This window comes from Megascapheus bottae, chromosome 7 (assembly GCF_031878675.1).
Source record: "Megascapheus bottae isolate mThoBot1 chromosome 7, mThoBot2.hap1, whole genome shotgun sequence".
NCBI classification, from domain to species: Eukaryota; Metazoa; Chordata; class Mammalia; order Rodentia; family Geomyidae; genus Megascapheus; species Megascapheus bottae.
Window position 1 is genome coordinate 12,020,845 of NC_143515.1, and position 25,122 is coordinate 12,045,966.

Here is a 25,122-nt window from a genome sequence, read left to right on the forward strand (position 1 = left end):
TACTAACACTCTCGAAGTGCAATGTTTGAAAACTACTTTAGCTTATATATCTAACATCACAGCAAAACCAAAGGAATAGAACCACATGGGTCACGTGACATTGATCAATATATATTGTACTCATAAACTGCTTTGTTAAATGGCAACTGCTTTGTACAACTGCTGAAAGATAATGAAAAAATCAGGAATCACGGTTATCCTTCATTTGCTTTGAATGATTATTATCAATGTGGGATATGGTATGAGATATGCTTCTTTAGAAAACTTTTTCATCTAGATTTACTGTTCAAGTGTCTAGCCACTGCCTTTGTTTGCCACTTCTGAAGAAGCAATGTGCTTACTCAGAATTCTCATATTCAATACATCCATTCCACACATTTTATAACACAAGTAAATACTTTGCAACAAAATCAAAGTGTAAACCAAAAGAATATGAACCAAAATACTTCACTAAGCTCAGATTCTCATTAACTTAAGACCATTTTCATGACAAGAAAGACTCAGGTAAGAATTCTGATTAATATGAATATTGATCATAAATATTATAATATGGATGAAAATCTGATATATTCGAATATGCACCATTTTCAATATTGTCACTTAAGTACTTTAAAGAGTTATGATGAGAGGGGATGGAGGGAGGGAAATGGATACAAAAACATGAGAAGGAGTAGCAATGTGTGAGAAGTAATGCACCTACTATCTGGCGAATGTAACCCCTCTATATGTTACAATAAAAAAGAGTTATGGGGGGACGGTGGGGGGGGAGGGTAAAGGGTACCAAGACATGTGAAAGGGTATCAATGTATTTGAATTAATGCACCTTCTATATGGCAAATATCAGGTAACCCTTTTATTAATTACAATAGAAAAAAAGAGTTATGATGAGATTTCCTTTATAAAATTTTCCCTAAAATTTTCAAACTCATAGGAGGGTTTAGTTTTATGTAGAACCCCTCTATGTAAAAACTTTACTTCCTGGGGGTGCTAGATTATAGACTCGGAAGTGCTTTTATTTCTGGCATACAATATCACATATCATTGCCTAATTCACACAAAAAACCCTTGAACTACTTTGAAGGAGGCATCCCTTCCCTACGTAATATCTACATGCATGCTTATACAAATGCACAAATGTGTACACATTCCATTTATAATAAACTTGAGATTTTAAAAAAACAAAATTTTATATCTACCCATTTGAGGAAGTTTACCACATGTTTTACACATGAAGTTTTACCACATTGAAGTTAGTCACATCACTGAAACAAAGACACATGGAAATGCAATTTTCAATAGTGAAGTAATTGGATAATTTATTAGTTGCATAAAAAATGACAATGAGAAAAGACTTACCTCTCCTTGCTTAGGGATGCTGAACTTGGAAAGCTTGGTCTTCGCTCTGGCTGACTCTGGCTTAGTAGCTGGGCCTCCCCTGTAGGATGTGCAGTGCACACCAGATTCTGCAGAGGACTTCAGCTTAGGGGACTCATCAGGAGCCTGGTCTTGGCCATCCATTGGTCGTACATATGCAGTTGGTTTCTGCTGGACCAGAATAGGTTTTGAAGCCAATGATGGAGGAAAGTTCTGCACACAATGTCCACTACTATTGTGCTTAGCTGCCATTGCAGGTGGCCTTTCTTGGGTTTGAAGCCCCATCTCCACATTACCCACTTGTTTGGACCGAGGTTGCTGTCTACCAACACCATCTCCAAGCAAGGTTCTAAGAGAGCCCTGTGGTGCTGCAATGGAAGAAGAGACAAAGAAGAGTGAGGGACTTAACACACCATGATTAGGTTTGTTATCATTATTCTCTAAGATAGCATAGCTGTTCAAAGCAAGCAATCTCTGCCCTGCATACCTGCTCTCTGCTGGCCATCAGATGATGGGTGCCCAGCCTTCTGCCAGCCCATGGTGCCTCTCTTACTTTGCTGCACAGGAACAGCTGCTGGTGTGGAAGATGTGGTACTACACACAGATGAGGGCTGGCTTTGCGCTCTTGAATCTGCCACAAAATGTTCATCAATCTTGTTTGCAGGAGTCTGAGTAACCCCAGGTTTGGGAACACCAACAAGATGGCTCTGATTGGATCTATCTGTTAAAAAGTCTTTCATTTCATCATAATTGCCTAAAGTATTCTGGATCCGGTTGGAGAGCTCATCACCCTTGTTAGTCTGGAGAGAGAAAAACACATCCATGCTATTATCAAAGAAAAAAAAGGGAAACTCTAGAAAGTAAGGGAGAGGTGCCCTGACAGATTACAGAACCCAGGCTGATGCATTCAAAAGGAGAGCTGAGAGATGAAATCATAATCCTTTATAGTCTCTGATGATATCCTGTTGACACTCAGCATGGCTCCAGACCTGGAAACCTATAAAGAACAGCCTCAGGGACTCTTGAAGCTGTCTTTTGTGTTGTACTATGGTTTATAGATTATCCAGAAATCAAAACATAAATGATTTCAACTTTACAAAATGGTCTATATTACATCTTTCCAGGATTAGATTATCTTTTGTTTTTCATAGTCCCTTGGAAACTTATTTTGCAAATTCAGATTTTGCTCAAAATTTGTCTGAATAGATAATTGCTCATGCCAGAATAACAGACAAGGAAAGCATGACTTCAAAGATACATGGAGCCAACCTGTAAAAATCTACCCATACAAACTATCCATAGCTCCATGGATCATTTTAGAAGAAAGGTTGTATATTTGACTTTTGATGAAAATGAGAAATAATTTGAATATTTCTTTTTCATTAGCCCTGATATTTGCAAATATCAAAAATGTAACCCACCTTCTTTTTTGAACAGTGCTTTTTTCTAAGATCTCAGAAAGCATAACAAATGGTATTGACTTTGAAACACCAATGCAAAGGTATAGGGTATATTAAAACAAAAATCACAGCAAGTAAAGTCTGTATTACTTATGAAAACCACAGCAAGTGGTTCTCAACATTAAATAAATTCACATTTTATTGAAGGAGCCAATAAAGATGTTATGAACTGGAAACCAAGGTGGGGGGCTATGCCACACTTGGTACCAGAGCTATCTTTTCCCCTGTTAGCACAAGCAGAGAGAACTAACTGGAGTTTGATCAGTCAGCCTCTCCAGTCAAGAGGACCATCCACAGAGAATTCATAGTAGGGTCAAAGAAGAACAACTGGATACACTCTACCTTGTAGGGCTCACTGAAGAGAGAGTAACTGGAATTAAATGTGCCACCATCCTGTTGCGTTTCTTGGTTTCTTCTCTCTCGCTCTTTCCTCCGTAATGCATTCCTATCTGGTTCATAGACACTGTATCAGGAGAAAGAAAAGTGAACAAACAAAAATTTAAAGAGTAAAGACCAAGGCATCATGTATCTGAGTGCAGATCTTTGGTTCATGAACAAATGGCAATGAAAACAGAACACGGAAAAGATTAAAGCCAGTCTAATCACACCACATGAGCCTGGGAGTCTAATAATTACATTCTTCAGAAGGGAAATCCTTAGGACAAGTTCTAACCAAAATGAAACTGCTCTGATATGTGAAAGAGGAACTGCCTAAGTACCTCTGACTAGAAAACACTGACTGATCCCAAGGCCAATGGTAATTAAAGCATATGTAAATATGAATTATGAATACATATTTCCTCTATGACACAGTCTCTGAGTAGTGTATGGGAATGTTCCTATTTGGGATTTTTTTTTGAGGGGGAAGAAGAAGGAGTATGGTTGCATTTCTGTCGTGATTCTTTCATTAACTAGCTCCCTAAAGAGTTTTTGAGACTCCATGCTGCAGTGGTTTTTGCAGTGTTGAGCCTTCTTCTGATCTCTGTTAATCAGTCAAGTCGTCAAACGATTCCTGAATCAATTCCTCCTTCTGATATATTTGACTCACTCACACCTCCTACCTATAAAAAATGTGCCAGGAGGAAGGGGAGCAGGTGACAAAAGGGAGAGAATGGAAATTGATTTATGTCATGTCAGCAAGGAACTCAGCCTTTTGGTTGAAGAAAATTAATATCTACTCTTCCAAAATACAATTGTGAAGTGGCCAGACACCAGACAACTAGAAGATCTAAGGAAGAAATAAAATCTACCTTCTCCCTAATAAGGAGAAAATACAGAGTGAGACAAGGAAGTGATCTGCTTACTGACAGAAGATAACACTTCTTTTGTTGTTTCATGTTTGGCCCACTGGATAGAGAAATTTGATCAGATGTCCTTTAAAATCAGCATTCTCCTCATTTCTGGGCAGAAGCATTTAATATAAATGACCTTGCTACCAGTTTGCTTAGAGCTCCCACTTGAACTAATGGGCAGATAGCCGAACAAGGAGTCAAGATACTTCTCTACTAATTGAAACTGTCCCCTAACCAGAGATGAGATAACAGAAAACTCTACAGACTCAGTGTCTTCATTATAAAGATCGGATGTCTTATAGTATGGCTATAAAGTCCAAACATGAACGTCATTTATAAAAAAGCTTTGAAACAATTTTAGGGGCTTCAAATCCAATGCAACTACTATTAAAATATAGTTAATAATAAAAGAAACTGTGGGTTCAAAGGAATTTTATGAATATAATGGTATTTTAAAGCCATATAGCTATCTATAGTAAAAAGATGATAGTATTTGTGTCATATAGCTGTGGGAAACACAAAAATGCAATCATAAAATAAATATTGCTTATCTTAGCTCTGCCTGTATGGCCAAAATGTATTTTAAAGCTGCTGTCTACCTGGTGACACTAAGCATGCTTCTGGCAAAGCTGTTCCAGGCCCTAAGGCATTTAATTTAAATTTAAAATTAGGGAATGTTAAAATATCCAGAACAAGGAGTCTATTAGCATTTTAATTCATTCTTAGTACATTACCCATTCTTATTAGGTTTGGGAATCCAACCAGTGTCCTTCATGAAAAGGAAACTGTGGCCTCTAGAATCTTTTGTAAACTGAGAGGCTCACAGCTTAAATCACAGTCACTTTCAGTCACTTCTATGGTGACAGGGAAGAGCAGAGATAAGGGACAGATGGAAATAACACTCTCATCTACAGAACCAGAGTTTCAATTCACAGAAGAGAACATGGTCCTCCCACCCTTATGGTGGACATTTGTCCCATGAATCTTTAGCACTCATGAACAACCATGGATTTCAAATAGAGATAACTCTAAGGACAAATGACTCATGCAATGGACAAGTATAAAGGTTTTAGCCAATAAGAAAATGATGGTCTCATTATGAGCATCTCACTTTTAGACAAACGTCAGCATTTGCAATCAAAGTAATCACTATCAGTATGCGTTGCATGCATGAAAACTCTCCTCCTCTCCAGCATGAACAACAACCATCATACACAGACATACACACATGCTAGCCATCCTTGGCTGAATCAAGCCACCAAGCACACAAGACTGATGTGATGCAGGAATGGCCTTATGGAGCACCAGATGATTGTTGGCCTTCTGAGGAGGCCCCCATGCTCTGTATAATACCTCCTGCATCTGCTGGTTGATGACTGAAATTCCACAACTAGGGAGTCATTCCTCTGGCTTAAGATGTCTTCACCCCTGTACAAACACAGACACCACAAGTAGAGAAAACACTTGAATCGTGACCAGACTTCATTTGGTATCTTAATGCGTGTTATGTGTTTGCCAGCATTCTTCCCAAAGGCCAACAGAAAAGGATACAGGACATTAGGATCCAAAGAGGAAAAAGCAACAAAAGAAGCAGGGGGGGGCGGGAGTTTGGCCTAGTGGTAGAGTGCTTGCCTAGCATGCATAAAGACCCAGGTTCGATTCCTCGGTACCCCACATAAATAGCCCAAAGTGGCGCTGAGGCTCAAGTGGTAGAGTGCTAGTCTTGAGAAAGTCCAAGAACAGTGTTCTGCAAGCCCAGGACTGGCAAAAAAAAGAAGCAGGGACAGGGACAGAATATAGCAATGAGAATAAATGGATAAATTATATCTCAATGGGATCCTAAATGTAAAAAAGACAGCAGGGTAAGTACCAACTATGATTTAGCAGGTGAGATCTGAATACATATCCACAATCTGGAGCAATAATTTAGAAATGCTACAGTTTAGGGGAAGCTTCCCCTCTTTACTAGCTGCTTCATTTCTGACATTTCTAAGCTGAAAGATGACTTAAAGTTCTCCATGTTGCAGTTTGCAAATAGATAAAAGTTCTCAAGTGAGGCTCTGCCTTAATAGCCAGCCCATGGCTGGCTTCTACTATTGATTAGTACTGAGTACCCCTGGGACGTCTGTGGAATCTACTAACAGAAGTGTACTCTTCAGCTTTTTACACTACACTGGATGACCCCAGAGATAACTGCCCCCACAGCTTCAAAAGAGAGTAAAGGAAACACAAGAGGAAAGGCTTTGCTTCTTCCCTGCTTCTTAGTGCCTCCCTCCTTTCTTCATAGGCAGTTATATAACCACCAATGAACACTGAGCCCTTGCCAAGGGTAACCCACCCCCATGTGTCACTTCAGGCCATGGGAGCTTACATACCACCTACCTAAAGCAAATATCATTGAAAGAGAAAGGTAAGACTTCCCATTCCCCATCTTTCCCGAGTGCCTATACTTTTACCATTCCCCCAACACTAAATATTTTGCTTCATGAAAAAAGTTGCTGGTGAACAGCGAGTCCACCATCCCACTAAGAACAAGTGGAATTTGTGCAAGTGCTCACATGCCCATAGAGTATATTTCTTTTCATCTCTTTCTGTCCTTTGAGCAATGCAAAGATCCTTTTTCTTGATATGCTAAAAACTGGCTCAGTCACAGGATGGCTGATTTAAACTTAGAGAATTCTATTCCCTGGAAGATTTAAGGTTACTTAAATCCAGTAAGTGCTAGGTATTATGACTGTTTCTTTGTTACTAGCAGATGGTACTTTCTCTGTTATCTGTAAATATCCTCCATATTTCTGTAATAATTATAAAAATCACATTTCTCAAATGTATATCACCAAATGTATTTATTTTGCACAGAAATAGACATAACCAACTGCTGTAATATTATTATTTATTGCAGATAAAAAACATTCTAAGAAAATGAAACTTCTAAATAAACTCCTTTTAAAAGGCATATTTACTTTTAGAGATAAAAAAGAGCAAGTAAAAATTACACTAAAACATTTCTTATCCTTTTCCATGTATTTGCTTTTAATCTATAAAGTTTCTTGTAGGTGTTAAGCAAGTCAATTATTAGTAGTTGAGCACAAAGGAATGTCTAAATATGAAAGCATCATCATTTCCAAAATTAAATCTTCCTTAATCATATGGTAACAACATGAAACTAAATAATAATGTCTGCTAGCCTAGTGACTTCTTCCCATTGAACTCAAAACATTGTATCTATATGTCCCTTAAGTATTCTTACATATCCACTGAAGATGGACAGATACTGAATATTACTTCTGGGTTAACTTTAAACACACACACACACACACACACACACACACAGAGAGAGAGAGAGAGAGAGAGAGAGAGAGAGAGAGAGAGAGAGAGAGAGAGAGAGAGAGAGAGAGAGAGAGAGAGAGAGAGAGAATGCCAAGGCATTGGTGGCTTATACCTGCAATACTACCTATTCTGGAGGCTGAGATCAGAGGATCATAGTTTAAATATGGCCTGGTTTCTGATGATCAATTAACCAGTAAATAGCTGGAAGTGGAGGTATGCTGAAACAGTAGACTAGCATCAGGCCTGAGTAAGAAAATTCCAAGCAAGAGTCATTTACACACACACACATACACACACACACACACACACACACACACACACACACACACACCCCTTAGTATAAGAATTTAATCACAAAAATCATGCCAAAAATAAGACATTACATAGAAGGAACAGTAATGTTCAACGTACTTTACTAATCTCTACCCAGAGAACAGGACTTTCCCACAAGCCATGAGGAGGTGACCACACTTCCTAAACTCTGATGTCTACAAGTTCAGGAGTAATATGAGTCTACAGAGGCCGAACAGGTCAAATGAAACAAAGAACGGCTATTTTCCATTGAGAAAGAACAATGAAACGAATTATGAATAAAAGTGCCAGCTGTGGTAACTTTTTACAGCCCCACACAACAAAAGAAAACTGTCTCTTTCCACAACATACACATAAAGCAAAGTCATATGACCTAAAACTGTGGTACAGAGGACAAACCAGAAAATAGAGAAATTAGATTCTACAGTAAGCTGTGAGCACTGATGGTATCACCATTTTCATCAAATGCAGCCCATTCATCAGCCTGTTCCAATCTCTCCAGGCTCTCCCCCTGCAGGAAAAGATGCTGGAGTTAGCACAACTGATCCCTAGCATAACCCAGCAGACCCAGCTGACCAGAAAAGACTCTTTCTCCTTCCTGGTCCTGTGCTCATCCATGTATTGACCATGGCATATGAATGCTTGCTCCAAACAAACTACATTTTTTATGAGAGAAACTTTTAGCCAATTATACTTCTTGACTGGAGACATGCATGTATTTTATTAAAAAGACATTTTTCCTTTTGGATCTGGGGATCTAGAGCTGGGGATCTGCTTTAGTCTACTGCTATAACAAAATGCCTGATGCTAGGTAATTTATAAAGATAAAGCTTTTTCATCAGTTTGGGAGGCTAGAAGTTCAAGATCTGGGAGTTCCATCTGTTTGGCCCCTGGTAAACCACTTTCAGGCCCCATTACAACATGAAAGATGGCATTACCATGAGGGAAAAGATGGAAAATAAACCCTCCTCCTATCTTTCAGAGAAAGCTATCATGGTTTCCATGTTTTGAAAACATGGAATAAAATGCAATTCAGTTTAGTTCAAAAGCATCTCCTGAATTTGTATGCCCAGTGTTGGGAAAATAATCAGGGAAGTGACCAACCTATCCTGCTAGTGAGAAGCTAGGAGTCTAGAAGTAGGAGAAGAAGAAAGGAACAAGAGGTCCATTCACAAACGAGCAATGAAAGCATCACATTTCCAGGGTTCTAGCAGAAAAGAACATGGGGAGATAGGATAGTCTCTGGCAGATCAGTTTTAAACAAGATCTTCCGAAAAATAAATGTAGGAAGGTTGAAAGGTGTAAGATACTTAGCATACTATTAAGTATATTCAGAGATTCTGTGTCCTTAGTTTGCCCAAAATAGTCTGCCATTGCTACTTCCTCCTAAATAAGTTCATCTAATCCCTTCCTGAAAACAGATTTGAAGTGAATAAGTGCAGGGTGGGAACAGAGAAACACTCTCCCTCTTTTACTTCACACCAGGACTGGCCCTGAGCAGCCAGGCCACAGAGACTATTATCTGTCCAGACACTATGAGTCCCCTTGGCACTGTGAGGGCAAACAGGAAGAAGAATGGGGTGTGAGAAGAATACTCCCACTCTCCAGAGCAGCAACATCAGCAACTGTGTCTGATGAAGCAAACATTCCAAAATTATAACAACTGCTTTAATTTTATGAGTCAAACTCATTAGTATCTCTTGGTTTCTATAAAGCAAATGATAGAAGCTCACTAATACTGTCTGAAATTAGAGCAAAACAAGGCTGTTAAAAGTGTATGAGGTGTCATGAGAAAGAGTATCAATGTGAAGTTATGCACCTTTTATCTGGTGAATATAATGTAACCCTTCTATTAATCACAATAAAAAATTATTTTAAAAAAGTGTATGACGGTGGTGAGGATAATGACAATGGTATGATAGTGTAGATGGAATCAACAATGATGAGGGTGACCGTAATCTAATGGTGACAGTGATGGCCAGCTGGGACTAGTACTGATTATAGTAGTGGTATTAAAGTTAGTAATGGTCTTATGATGGTGCTGAGATTGGTGTTGATAATGATAATGGTGGTGTAGTGTTGATGGGGAGAATGATAGAAAAAATGGTGGTATAGTGTCCATAGTGGCAATTGTGCAGAGGGTGGCAGTGATCATAAGCATAGTGGAGGTAAAGATGGCAGTAGTGGCACAGAAGTGGTAAAAGCAGTGTTGATGCTGATAAGTGCAGGTGAGGTGGTAGTAGTGTTAGTAAGATTGGTGTAAAGTTGATAGCACTAATGATAATTAGAATGAAGGTATATGCAAACAGCACTAGTAAGTAGTACCGGTAAGGACTGTCTAGTGGTGGTAGTTGTAGCCGTAAGGGTGGTATTAGTGTTGATGCTGACAAGGGTAGTGGGGGGGGGGCTGCTGCTGGTTAAAGTGGAGGTTTGATGTAGTGTTGATGGTGGTAATGATGGAGAGAGTGGTGGTGCAGTGTCAATATTGGTTGTGGTTGTAAGAGTAGTATGGTCATAATGATAGTGGTGGTGAGGCCGGTGGCAATAGCAATGATGGTGGTGGTGGAGTGCTGATGGGTAATGGTGGTGAGGGTGGTGGTAGTGGTGGACAGAAATGGTGAGGGTGATAGTAGTCATAATGATAATGGTGTAAGGGTGATTGGTGATGGCAGTGGTTAAAGACCAATTAAAGAGGTTATAACAGTCAACAATGTATATAATAGATGCTTAAACTGCAAAAAGTATTACTATGGCATGACTCACTTTAAAAAAATCACTGGAGTTTTCTTTTTGCTCTGCTTGCCCCAACACTGTAGTACCACTGGCTTGCCACAGGCTTTGCAAGGGTGCCCCCAGCATATGGATTATTTCTGCCATGAATTCATCCTAAAGATCAGGCTGACCTTTTACTTGTTTGTCTGGCCACAAAGGTTATGTCCATCTTAATCCAATCTTGAAGACAGCCTGTAAGAACATTAATAGATTTCTGCCTATCTACTCTTCCAGAATAGAAATGAACTTGAGGCCATTACATGCATACCACAATTACTTCTGTATCATAACTTAGGAAACTATGATACAAAGAGACTCAAAAAAAATAACCAACATCCCTAAATGTAGCCCACAAATACCCCCAAATAAAATTTTGGGATGATCTATGCCATACCAGACCCCATATCAGACTCTTCCACACCCTATATTGAGTTTTATTAATAACAACAGCTATTCAACATAAACTTTGTAGTATATTAGTCAATAATTTTGAAAAAGTCTATGAGACATTATCTCCACTTCCCAGGGAAGAAATAAGAAACTCTGAGACTAACAAACTTGTCCAAGTCCCACAAGCAGAATGTGACATCTCTTTAAAGCAAGGCAGACTGGCACCAGACATGGAAATCACAGACTTTGATGTACTTTTGCCCCTGGGACTAGCCATCGCCAACAAGCTTTGACAAATGGTGCACTCATCCTGTGTGAGTAAGGGCCAGGAAAAGAGGGGTTAATTTTAAGGTCATGACTCTTTCAGTTCATTCTCTGAATACCTGCTAGGCCTCCTTACCCATTTTAAGACTTCTAACCTATAAAATAAAACTAGGAAACCCACAATGAATAAGACAGTACTAGAAGTGAACTAATATCCAATCTTTAAACTTTTTCCAATGGATTTCAGGAACTGCCATCTAAATCAATTCCTCCATTTTACCCATTATTAACAGTGGAATTCTTTAAGTATTACAGAATACCAGAAATACATGTATAACAGAACTAGCATAGACAAATGGTTGGAACATGTTATTAACCCTTGCCAAAATTTTACTAATCATTTATTGGTACCAACTCTGTTTCTAACCATAGAAATAAAAACTTTCAAACCACTCTTGTAAATATCCCCAAATGGGTTTTTACAGAGAGATGACAGATAAATGACAGCTTTGCATTTTCAAGGCTTATATTTTTTTTCCTGAGGTATCCTATGTCTTGGTTTCAGAAGGTTCTAATGGAAATGTTCTATGATAAATAAACCACCAGGCTATATGACAATCAGCTTTTGAAGAAGCTTTCCATACAGTAGAAACATCAGAAGTTAATTTAAGTTTCTTAACAGGACCCTTTTCTTTTACAATATAAAAGTGCCTTGGGATGAAGCAATTATTCTGATTTACCATCTCCTCCTCGGTAGAATATAAAGATGCAGCACAGCTCACAAAAGCAGTAACTTAACCAAATGAGACCCACTTGCAAAGTCCCTACTATGCTATTTCCAAGAGTTCACTTCCCAGCAGCAGTGAAGAGCCATCATCAATCACAGGTGCCAGCCAAGAGAAGATGTTCACTCCCAGGGCTTTTCATGTTAGAGACAATAAATTATTTCTCCTCCACTAAATGTTCAGTTAAATTTCATTTTCACTTTACAACACCAGTTTTGAAACTTCAGCTCCTAGGAATTTCAAAGCCACCTACAGAATACTGTATTTTACAGCATGCCTATGAGGATTTTCTAGACATCATAATAGTGGTCACTCAGGGCCACATATTGGTGACTTCAGTAAGAAGGCTAACTCCTTTCAACTAATTTCCTGACACTTCAGGCAGATCAGGCTTCTGGGTGCTGATCCTAAGTCTCATACATTAAATAATGGCTCATGACCTTCCAAACAAAAGTCCTCAGCTTTTCCTCCCAGAATCATTAATGAGATACCCTAACTAAACCAACTGGAGTCTGTAAAGGAGTAAGACTCAGCCTTACTTACTGTTCTTCGATGAAGTGAATTCATTTACTTGTGAAATACAAAGCTAGTCAAAGGTCAGAACAAAAATATAGCTGAATTAATCAAAGGTAGAATTAGAAGGTTATGCATGAGCCCAAATGTCTTACGATACACCATCAACCTAACCGGCAAACCAGTAATTGGCCTTCTATGTAGACAACACAGGTAAAAACTGCTAGAACAAACTGTTATCTGAGAGGTAAAGAAATACTGTTTTAAAGAGAAGAACAATCTGTTTTGGTACAGAGCAACTCATCAATTTAGTTAAAAGTCTCAGGGGTCTGTAGTAGTTTCTCAGTACTTGAAAATAAACACAGAAGATTGCCTTCCCTGCCCTCTGCCCTGAGATTGCTGGGCACAGCCACTCATATTCATAATACCTGAGTTCAAACCCCACAATAATGCCATTTTTTAAAAAAATGCAATCATCCTTAAAGGAGGAATCTCTGTGTTACCCACGGAAACAGGACTGGGGTAGGAGATCAGGAGCTTGGTTTCTTGGTCTTAAGAGCAGCCAGAAGCAAACAGGCAGGTGTTTCCACCATTTCCTGTCCTTCAGCCATTTCCCACCTCAACTGGCCCCTTAAACTTCACACCTCAATACAACCTCTCACCTCAATACCACCTCTCAAAAAGGAGCTCTCTCCCTTGGACTCTGAGGTCTATCTGCCACTCCCACTTACCATGAATACCAACTTTTCCTGCCAATCTAATATCTTGGCTTCTGCTGGCTTTCAGAAGTTAAAAACAAACTTGTTGGAGGTCCAAGACCTGGAAATTTTTCTCCTCTATAGGCTTCCTCATGCTGTGACACTCTCAACAAGGCCAAACGAATGGCACTTTCTATTCCCAGATTGCAACCCTCCAAAACTCTGAGCTAAGTAAACATATTCCCTTTATAAAATTAGTTGCCTAGAGTATTTTAGTGAAATAAGGAAAACTGACAAATACATAAATGCTAAATAGCAGTTTGATCATGTCCTCAGAACTGAGTCCAAATTTAGAAGCCATGGCCTCTGAGCCAGGTCTCTGTTTAGGGATACTTTTCCCTCAAGAACATTTCCCACTTGTATCCCAGGGCCTATATTACATGTCCTATAAAGAACTCATCATCATGCCTCTCATGCCAATTATCCAAATCCACCATTAAACTGTTGATCTCTAAGAAGAATGTCTATGTTTACTTTCTACTAAGGCATTTCCTCAGCCTAAGGATTGCCTGACATAGTGGGTAAGGAAAAACAACTTTACTTTGGCTGTAAAAGTCCACAGGAAATGAAGGTTTCCTCTTCTCTACTTTCTTTTGCCAAATTTTGCCCACAGGCATATTACAATGTAAACAAACATAATTAAAATACTCTCACAACCTGGGTCCTAAAATTTTCTTTATGGTCCTTGAATTTAACAATCATGGGAATCACAATAAAAGTAATACAGAACAATCGCCTGAAGAGCTTGTAAACCAAGTTTATATTTTCTCTATTTATCTTTCTCTATAAACTGTTCTGTAGTCCTTATTTCTGAAAAGCACACAATTTTAATAGATGACCAATATAAATACAAAATTGAAATAAGACCCACACACCATAAACATTATTATGGCCATTTTATAGATAAAATAAAAATAAATCAATAAAAATAAGTATGTGGGGCTTAGCAAATTTAAATACTTTGCCTAAACTCATATAATTAATAGAATTCTAGTCTCCATGGAAACTGAAGCTACCAAAACAATTTAAGTTTCAAAACTTTTCATCCAAAAACTACTCATTTACCCTTATAACATACAAAGTGCCAACTAGACCTGGAAAATGTCCATGACCCCAGCCTCCACACAGGCATATGGAAGGCAGTTCTCTAACTGTAGTAAAAACTCTGCAAGTCATTTCTGCTTGACTCAGAGGAAGGCATTAAGAGTTATAAATTATTTGAACTCTCTGGTTCTATAATTCATTCTCTGCTAGTGGCACTAAAGATGATTAATTCTAAATATGCATATAACAGTGTCAGAAAATCTGGGGGTCTTCCTATAGCTGATGGATCGCTCACAAGTTTCCAATCTCAGTAAGACATGTAATCTATCATAAAGCATTGTATCTGGCCCCTCAAACATTAGGAAGACGTATTATATATGATGGCTGTGTTATATATTATATCCCCAAACATGAGGAAAATTGCCACAGCTCTATGAGAAATAATACAAAGAAGACACAGTCTTCTCTGCACATCTATTGCTTCATGTTACTTTCAAATGACTTCAACCCCTCCTCTCATCCCTTCCCCTCACCCAAACCCTTCCTTTTTGTCTTTTTGTTTCCCATATATACCCATACAAGGAAAATGAAGTCCAATATCATAGGTAATAAACACTGAATTAAATTTATTAATGTGAAGAAAGCCTAGGAGAAGGGCTCTTCTTCCTCAAAATTCTGAATACATAAAAGAATTATAAGTGGGGCTGGGAGTTTGGCCTAGTGGTTAAAGTGCTTGCCTAGCATGCACGAAGACCCAGGTTCGATTCCTTGATACCACATATATAGAAAAAGCCGGAAGTGGTGCTGAGGCTCAAGTGGTAGAGTTCTAGCCTTGAGAAAGTCCAAGGACAGTGCTCATGCTCTGAGCTCAAGCCCAGGACTGGCAAAAAAAAAAAAAGAATTATAAGTGACCTAGGATAGGCAAGGTGGGCAATTAGTAGCACCTTATATTGAAGAAATGGAGATAGACATCTCACATCTCTCCTCTGCCAATTCAACATCACAAATCCCTCTGTAGACTAAGCAGGACTCTATGGGCTTCCAGCTTGGTGTTCCAGCTTCTTCACCTACTGGGTCCCCCACCACAGGACCTGCAAAACTCTCAAATCTGATAGAGAACAACGCTTGGCTCATAGTAGGTACTTATAGGCACTCATATTCCATTACCATTTGTGACATGGATGCACCAATGAATTACAAGTATTACTTTTCACTCAATGTCTCTTTTCACTAAGCCCCAAAGATACATAATACTTAATAGATTTGTCTGGTCTTCCCAAGGACAATAAAGTACATGTTTTAATACTTAAAAGTACTTTCTGAAAGCAGCAACTTCAAGGAGTTGATAAAGCTAATAAGATTATAAGATTTATGACAGATAGTTTATGACAGACGTTTCCTGGAAGTAGCATATCATCTTTTTTCAGCTAAAAGTTCACCTGTATTAACAGAAGATCCTGTACTATCTAAATGGGAAGCATAATATAGGCTAAGTATCTATAATCTTCAGACTCAAAAAGTGAAACACTCAAAAAATGACAACTTTTTGAGAGTCAACATGATGCCACCAAGTGGACACTTCCACACCTGGTCTCATGCAACTGTTCTCGAAAATACAGGTACACTAAAAATATCATATAAAATTACTGTCAGGCTGTATGTATCAGAGATGCATATGAAATAAATGACTTTCATGTTTATACTTGGTTTCCAATGGGTCAGGTCCCACTCCCAAGATAGCTCATTATTACATATATAAATACTCCAACAATCCAGAAGAACTGGAATTCCAAAACACTTATGGCCCCAAGCACTTAGGATAAGGGATATTCAATATAAAGAATTGTTTAATGAGACAAAAGTGACTCAGAGTCTTCACAGAATTTGAAAAGTGTGGACTCAAGGAAATTTCTTATCAACCATTTTCATGGGTTTCACCATCTTCAAAGAGATCAGCACTGGGTTCTGAGTGAAGAGATCTGGCTAAGATCCATGCACAGAAAAGCAAGAAGCCACTCTGCCTTGAGAAGCATAGGTAATAAAGATTAATCCATACATTGATTAGTGGCTGTAAGAAACAAGTGAGGTAATGAATGTAGTACTTAAAAACGTTAAAGAACTCTCTGAAGGTGAAATATCATTAATACTGGATGGAAGGTGACTAAAATACCCACATGCAGAAAGGAAGTTCACTGTTCAATTATCTGAGATATATAACCTGAGTGTGCTCTCATTGAATATGGACTTTGATCCAACAGTTTCATATTTAAGTATATAACATTCACATTTAGGATTCCACTTACAATATTTAGAAATTTAAAAGAAAAAAACATGATTAAAAACAATTAAATATTCATTCTTAAGCAGCTAGTTAACAAATGGTACTTGATACAATGGAAGACTATATAGTCATTGGATGGAATGGATGTTAATTGTATAGATACAAAAACATATTCAAAACACATTAAGCATGAAGAGTTGTGGAAGAACATTATTTTTATATCTTTTTGTGTGTGGGAGGGATTATTGGGCTTAAACTCTGGCCCCGGCCATTGTCCCTGAGCTCTTCAGTTCAAGGCTACTGCCCTACCCCTTGAGCCACAGCATTACTCCCCCTTTTCTAGTGATTAATTGGAGATAAGAGTCTCTCGATCTTTAATGCCCAGGCTGGCTTTGAACCTTGATCCTCAGATCTCAGCCTCCTGAGTAGCCAGGATTACAGGCACGAGCCACTGCACCAGACAATATCTTTTTCTTACATAATCTATATGCATTTATACCTATATGAAAACTTTAAGTAATTATTGCTGAAGCAAATGATGATGGAGTGGTGGAAAGTATGCATGAATTTTTCTTCTGCCTTGCTTGGAAGTTTTATAAGCATGAATTAATCTTAATACAAAATATTTCATTTTTAAAATAGTGACAACATAAAATTTCATTTATTCTTTCTCTTCTGAACTATTATATAAAAATATAAAATTAGGAGAATAATTATAAAATATAGCCAGAATATATGCTATACAATACTAGGATTCTTGTCCCCCCTATCAATCTAGGCCTATTTCCTCCATTCCTCATTCCCCCTAAACTGCCTACCCCCAAATTAACTAATCTCTCAAAAAAAACCCTATATAATACCAATCAAATACCATGTTGATGAGGTACATTCTGAATCAGTTTTTTGTAAGGTATGTATTTAAAAAAATACTGTATGCATCCTAATAGCATCAAATTGCACATATTCTAATGTAATATGAGTTTCAGACAAAGAATTTGCACTATCTCCAAAGATAACTCACAAGACAGAAGTTCTTATGATCCCAGGACTGAGGGATTCTCTTTACTACCTAAACTTATCTCATTCTTTTAAGAGATTTAAGAGGTCAAGACTGTGTAGCTAGTTACAGAGGCATCTAGAATTTCTAATTTACAGAACAATTTGGTGACTCTTCAAGGCCATCTGAAAACTTTGAATTCTATCTATTCTCGTTTGCAGACTGACAAATTACCTGTCTTCCACTTCATCCATCTCCTGCAGACAAATCTCTCCTACCTTATAATTTCATAAATACTCGAGTTTTTACATGTTTTCTTTATCTTTCTTAATCAATTTACTGCTTGAGTATTTACTTATTTCTTTTCAAGTCAATTAGTAGTAAACTGGAATTTTACATGGAATTTTTCTTTAGGCAAGTATGTTCCTATTTTACAAATATTTACATTTTCAGCCACTGTCTCTGACTAGTATTCATATATCTTATGTACCAAGGAAATCATTAATAATGCAATAGTATCTCAATGTTAATATTAAGCATTCAATTTTTAAATGTTAAAGGTTATGACTAATAGGATCTTATTCTTTTACTTTGAAAATTCTAGTAATTCTGTTCATTTGACAGGCCATTTCCTATTCATATGAATTATTTTATGAGGCTCAATTAATCCATTAAAAATACACATGCTCAAACTGTCCACCATCATTAGTATTCTAAGAAATGTATACCAAACAAAGGTGAAATCGTCTTCACTTACCTGACTAGAAATTATTCTGGAAAGGTAGTAATAATTGTGAGAAGACACTAGGGAATTTCTCTGAAAAAAGGAAATTATCAGAAACACACAGATTCATATGGATTAATTTTCATCAGAGGATTACATAAAAACCTGGAAGAAAGTGGAGTCTATAAAGAAAAAGGCAAAAAGAACTTCTCTATCAGTACTCTACGCCAGATGATAAGGCTGTTTACAAATGGAAATGCAGGATAATAACTGTGGAAAATATACTAAAAGGTTTGAGGAACCATGCAGTATAGAAAGAAAGTGCTCAAAACAATACCATAATATTTGGTGTGTACACACAAGGGATACAGGAACCAACTGAAAGACATTTCAATGGCTAAAAATAACCAGAGCAAGAAAATAAAGTAGTACTAGATTATTATCCAAAGAACAAAACAGATACCCATAAATACACAGTTAAAAAATAAATGATTACTGTAAAGGAAGGAACGAAATGGTCCAAAAAGAAATGTAGTCATTACCTGACTATATAACTGTAACCCTATGTATTATACCCTCTATTACAACAATAAAGATTAAAATGATTTAAATGACTAAAGGAAGGAAGGAAGGAAGGAAAGCAAAAGTATTCCAGATAATTTATATAGATACTCCATGCCCTTAAGCATCACTCCGCACTCTTTAAGAACTATAGTTAGATGTGACAACATAAACAAATATCTCAAACATAGTGCTAAGTGGAAGAAACAATAGAGAAGAATGCCTACCATATAATTACATCACTATGATTTATAAAGCAAGTACCCATAATTTATAGTCTTGGGATTCAGCATAATGATAATCTCTTAAGAGATGGTAAAGGATGATTAGGAAAATGCCTGAGGAAATTTCTGGGATTCTGAAAATGTTCTTTAGATATGCTCAATGATCTAGGTTCTGTCAATGTTATAATCAGTTCAGTGAATTAAACCTCATTTCTACCTCACATTGTACATAGAACCAATTGCAGTTCAGGGTGAGGAATGCCTGAAATTGATTCTAATGGCTTATAGGGAGCTCAACTTTTCTTCATATGCTAGTCTAATCACTAATCACTAAGGGGTGAAAATGGACACTTATTATTCCCCCATTCCTCTATAGTGACAACTTCTGTCATAATGTCCTAAGTTTGGAGCTTATATATGTACACAGAGGAGGTCAGGAAGAGACTTGCTGGGAAGGCAATCTACCATGCAAGCCACACCTTTAGTTATTTTTCCAGTAGGGTCTCCTGCTATTTATTGCCTGGGCTGGCCTCCACCATGATCTTCCTATTTATGCCTCCCACATACCTAGGATGAAAGACATATACCAGGGGTCTCAAGAATTTTTTGCTCCTGCTGGCTTCAAATCATGACCATCTTGATCACCACCTCCCAAGTAGCTGAGATTTCAGGCATGAGGCTCTGAGCACAGCCTTGTCTTCATATAAATATATGGTGGATGATGGGTCTCAAGTTTCTGTTCTTGCACTAAATTTGCTTTTTTAGACAAGTCCCACTATGTGGCCTCAGGACAACCTCAAATACTTCCAAATTCTGTTTTTAATTACATTTGCTATTTTGTCCATCCCTGTAATAAAGTCCTGTAAAGTGAGTTCTGTATCCTTATATTTTTCTTAAAATCCATTTGTCATTCTTGGCCCTTTGTATTTGTTATACTTATTTGGAGTTGAGTTTCTGGTTTCCATACATAATTCTATATTGAGAATTGGCTGGGAATTGGCTTGGGAACAAGTGTACCAAGTCCTGACATGGATCACATCGATACTTCTTTTACTGCCAAATGTGGAAGCATGAAAATGGATCTGTGGCCTGGACTCCTGAATGAAACCACTGCTGCAAAGAGTCTCCACTCACATTAACATATTATGAACACATGAAATAAACTTCATTATTTAAAAATAAATAAATTTAGACAGGCACTGGTGGCTCACACATACAGTTCTAGCTATTCAGGTGGCCGAGATCTGGAGATTATGGTTCAGAATAGACTAATCTGTAAAACTCATATCTCCAATTAACCTGCAAAAAAGCAGGTACTGAAGGAGTGCCTTAAGTGGTAGAACACTGGCCATGAGCAAAATAGCCAAGCAAAAAGGGGAAGACACTCAGTTTAAGCCTCATTACTGGCACCAAAAAAAAAAAGAAAAGATGAAACATTCTGTGGTTTCCCTTATTTGTAATAATTAGCATATGTCTAGGATAGTCCTAGCAGAGAATCACAATAGCTCAATAGCTATGTACATATGATCATATAAGATGATGCTAAGCAGAATGAACTCCAAGAAGAGATTTTTCTTTGTGGCGGTTGTTGTTTTTTATTATAGTTAATAGAAGGGTTACAGTTATATTCACCAGATAGAAGGTGCATTACTTCACATACATTGATATCCCTTCTCATGTTTTTGTCCCCATTTCCCTTCCCCTCCCCCTCCCTACAACTTGTTTTCCCTATTCCCTTTTCTATTTCAAATAAACAAATAAATGTATATACAGTATACCAGATAACAAGGTAAGATATTATAACAATATGAGAATATGTGGTTGTTGTTTTTAAAGTATTATGTGAAGTTATTTCTTTTTTCTTTCATTTTTTCCTATTTATTATCCCCTATTATCACTGTATTTGACTTTGGTACCCTGTGTAATATATATATGTAAAATATATGTACATATATGTTTATTTGAATTAGAGAAGGGAAGGGGAACAAAAAAATGGTGAGACAAAGGGCAAATCATGAACCAATACTCACAAGACAATATTCACAAGACAGTATGTTGGAAATGAACTTTACAACTTGGGGGTAGGGGACACGGGGGAGGGAAAGTAAGAGAAAAATGAGGGAGGGGGTGACAATGTTCAATAAGGAATGTACTCATTATCTTACATATGTAACTGTAACCCCTCTGTACATCACAATAAAATTAAACTTAAAAAAGGAAGGAAGTTGCCGGGCATGGTGGCTCACACCTACATAATAAAAATAAAAATATTTGAGGCAGACATAGTTGCTCACACCTATAGTCCTTTCTACTGGGAAATGGAAATTGGGAGAAATGCAATTGCACATCAGTCTGGGCAAAAACGTTTACAAGATTTCATCTCAATCATTAAAATGCTGAGTACAACCATACAACAGACAAAGGCCTCATATCTAAAATATATCAACAGCTCAAAAAATTGAATCAAATCCAAAACTAATCTCCAAAGTAACAACCATCCCATTAAAAGATGGGCCAAAGACTTAAAGAGAGTCTTCTCTGAAGAAGAAACAAAAATGGCCTATAGACAAATAAAGAAATGCTCAACATCTCTGGCCATAAAAGAAATGCAAATCAAAACAACTCTAAGATTCCACCTCACTCCAGTTAGAATGGCCAGGATCAAGAAAACTAATAACAGATGCTGGAGGGGATGTGGCCAGGAGGGATCACTACTACACTGTTGGTGGGACTGCAAACTCGTTCAACCACTATGGAAAGCAGTATGGCAGTGCCTCAAAAGACTAAACATTAGCTCCCCTATGACCCAGCAATTCCACTACTTGGCATTACCCAATCATCCAGAAACAAAGACATACTAAATCCACCAGCACAACAATGTTCATTGCAGTACTATTTACCATAGCAAAGATACGGAACCAACCTAGATGTCCCTCAGTTGATGAGTGGATCAACAGGATGTGGTATCTGTACACAATAGAATTCTATGCTGCTGTCAGAAAGAATGACATCGCCCCATTTGTTAGGAAATGGAAAGACTTAGAAAAAATCATATTAAGTGAAGTAAGCCAGACTCAAAGGAACTTAGGCTCAATGGTTTCCCTCAATTGTCATAATCAGTAGAAACCTTGGGCTCTCCTAGCAGAGATTTGCAATAGAGCAAAACCTTGATACAAAAGGCCATATACTAGGATGTTAAATGAAAGGATCTCTAGGATATAGAAACAAAAGCCATATAATGAATGATTGTTGTTCTTAAGGTACTATGTTATCTCTCATCTCTTTTGCTGTCCCTTGGTTATCTCATATTGTTACAGTATCTCACTTTGTTACCTGATATATCGGATATATTTGTATTTGGTTATTTGAAATTGGATAGGGAACGGGGGAAAACAAGATGGGGGGGGGAGGGAAATGGGGACCAAGACATGTGAAAGGGTATCAAGGTATGGGAATTAATGCACCATCTATCTGGCAAATATCATGTAACCCTTCTATTAATTACAATAAAAAATATATGAAAAAAGTGCTGAGTACAGTGATACACATACCTCATCACAGCTGGGTGAAAAGCATAAATATGAGGATCACAATTCAGAGTGGCCTGAGCAAAGAGAATAACAATGGCATGGCTGAAATGGCAGAGTGCTTACCTAGCAAGGGTGAGGCCCTGAGTTCAAATGCCAGTACTGCCAATCAATCAATCAATAAATAAATAAATTTATTAGAGTAGGAGGCTTAGAGTAGGAGGAAAAGACAAGAGAAATGTTCATTGCATTCACTATTCATCTTAGCGATGATCACTGTGGATATACTTTAGTATCTGAGCTGTGATTTGTATGTGCATACACATACAATGTACACATACATGGAATATAACCCTCTCAAATTCACTCAAATCACTTATCAAATGATAAGTATATACATATGTGAAAAACAATATTATCTGATGCATATATGAAATACAGCTTACCCTACTAGAATTTCCCATTTTATTTTGCGGAAAGGAAACAACATAAATTTTTATTACTTGTGTTACCTTAGAATGATAATCAACTCTGATTTGAAAAAGTTCTCTGTTTGGGATGTTTTTTTAGCAAATCAATATTTGCCACTATTCATCAGAATTAAAAACAAAAGATACAGGGCCGGGAGTTTGGCCTAGTGGTAGAGTGCTTGCCTAGCATGCTTGAAGGCCAGGGTTCGAATCCTTGGTACCACATACATAGAAAAAAAACAGAAGTGGTGCTGAGGCCCAAATGGTAGAGCACTAGCCTTAAGAAAGTCCAAGGATAGTGCTCAGGCCCTGAGCTCAAGCCCAGGAATGGCAAAAAAAAGATGCAAATTCTTATAAGACTTGTATGAAACTTTTTAAACCCTTTTATATCTGTTTGTGTATATAAAATTAAGATTTAATACATAATAAAATGTATTAATAGTATAAACCTTTGAAGTATATTTCTTCTACATTATCCTCAGCTATACTACAGCTCATAAATCATGCAAGGGGATTCTCAGAACATATATTACACAGGCATGAAATTATTTTGATTTAATTCTCAATAAGAAGTGAACCAGTAACTTGTTACTTTCGACTGCCAAATCAATATCAAATGCTTGTTCTAAGATTGGTTATCATTATAGCTAGGCAAGTAGCTTGAGAAACTGACATATTAGCATTGACAAAGGATTGCTCTATTTGTTTTCCAATGATTTTCTTGCCTGACTCTACACTTAGTTTTATGTCAAGGAAAAATCAATTTCTTTATTCAACTTGTCAATCAGAAAACACATATAGGAACAGTATTTTTATGACAATACATAAAAACACAGTGAAGACTAATTTAAGATGAAACAGAAATACAAAGTGTCTTTCCATATAAAATATACACCATAGCAAATAGTCAACATGAGCATATATTGATGCAATTAGCATACATAGAAATACAGACTTAAATGCAAAAATAAAGTTATATAGAGAAACAAAACCTGACAAAAATCAGTATCAGTTAAATAGACTTTACCATTCTAAGTTTTCAAACACACTAATCTCGATTCATTTCAGAATCTTTAAAAAAGGGGGAAAATGTCCCTTAGAACTAAAAGCTTCATCTAGTACAATGAAAAAGGTCAAAGAAACGTAATTTTCCTTTTGTAGAGAGGGCTCTCTGCAAAGACTCAGTTTTCTAGACAGACTGTAATGCTGGCACGTTTTATTAAAAAACAAAACAAAACATTTCTCTTTATAATAAGGTCTTTGAGTGATTATAAAATACACCTTATTACATAACAAAGAACCAAAAATATAGATGCCTGGCTTTTTATCTAGTACCCTGGAAAGGTATCCACTGAATATCAAAGTAGAAAGCAACCTAATACATAAGTCTCATTATCACCTAGGTTTCCTCATTCCATCAAGGTCACTCAAGTTCATCATATTGCAGTATTAAATGTCAGCCACACAAACTGATTCACAAGAGTTTTATTTTAGTGATGAGTACTATCAACTCTCGGGAACTGGCTTTAAAAAAATTGAGTCATATTCTTTTCCCTCTGGGATCACCACAGTCTGAGACCTCTGTTCCCAGTATCTCCAAGGCCACCAACCAAACAGTAAGCTGTTCCATACTACTTCATCATAAACAGTACACCTGTGCCCAACCATACTTCTCTCCACTATGGCTATGTTCAACCCCCCCCCCCATTAGAATTCCAACTCTGAGGAATCATCTACATGCACAAATTGGATCATACTTTGAAGATGCTCAGGAAAACTTTGTTAAAACAATGATGACAGTAAAGCACATCTCACCCAGTGCCAGCATTCTATATGAAGATCTATATTAGACTAGCAGAACCCTCAGTGAACTGGCCAACCTTTTTTCCTACACAGAAGTAGTGTTCATGAGAAAGGAACTTCTACTCCAAGCTGAAGGGATCTCTGGTCAACTCAGCTGGAGCAACCATGCTTACCAATTATGAACCAAAATGATTACTATAGAGTCTGCTGCTTCTTCAATGAACTGAGGATAGTCATCAAG

The 25,122-nt window shown here is 37.4% G+C and overlaps 1 protein-coding gene across 2 annotated transcripts in view; it reads right to left on the minus strand.

The window, feature by feature from the left end:
* The window catches only part of Aff3 (ALF transcription elongation factor 3), a 539,479-nt gene that overhangs the window by 403,862 nt on the left and 110,495 nt on the right, over positions 1-25,122 (minus strand). Inside the window, exons 3-6 of one of the 2 annotated variants that reach the window (XM_090336509.1) lie at positions 5,480-5,554; positions 3,177-3,297; positions 1,862-2,174; positions 1,357-1,742 (exon numbers count right to left, since the gene is read on the minus strand). In XM_090336509.1, the coding sequence (XP_090192635.1) occupies positions 1,357-1,742; positions 1,862-2,174; positions 3,177-3,297; positions 5,480-5,554 (895 nt within the window). The remainder of the gene's footprint in view (positions 1-1,356; positions 1,743-1,861; positions 2,175-3,176; positions 3,298-5,479; positions 5,555-25,122) is intronic. The other variant, XM_090336510.1, reaches the window with a different exon arrangement.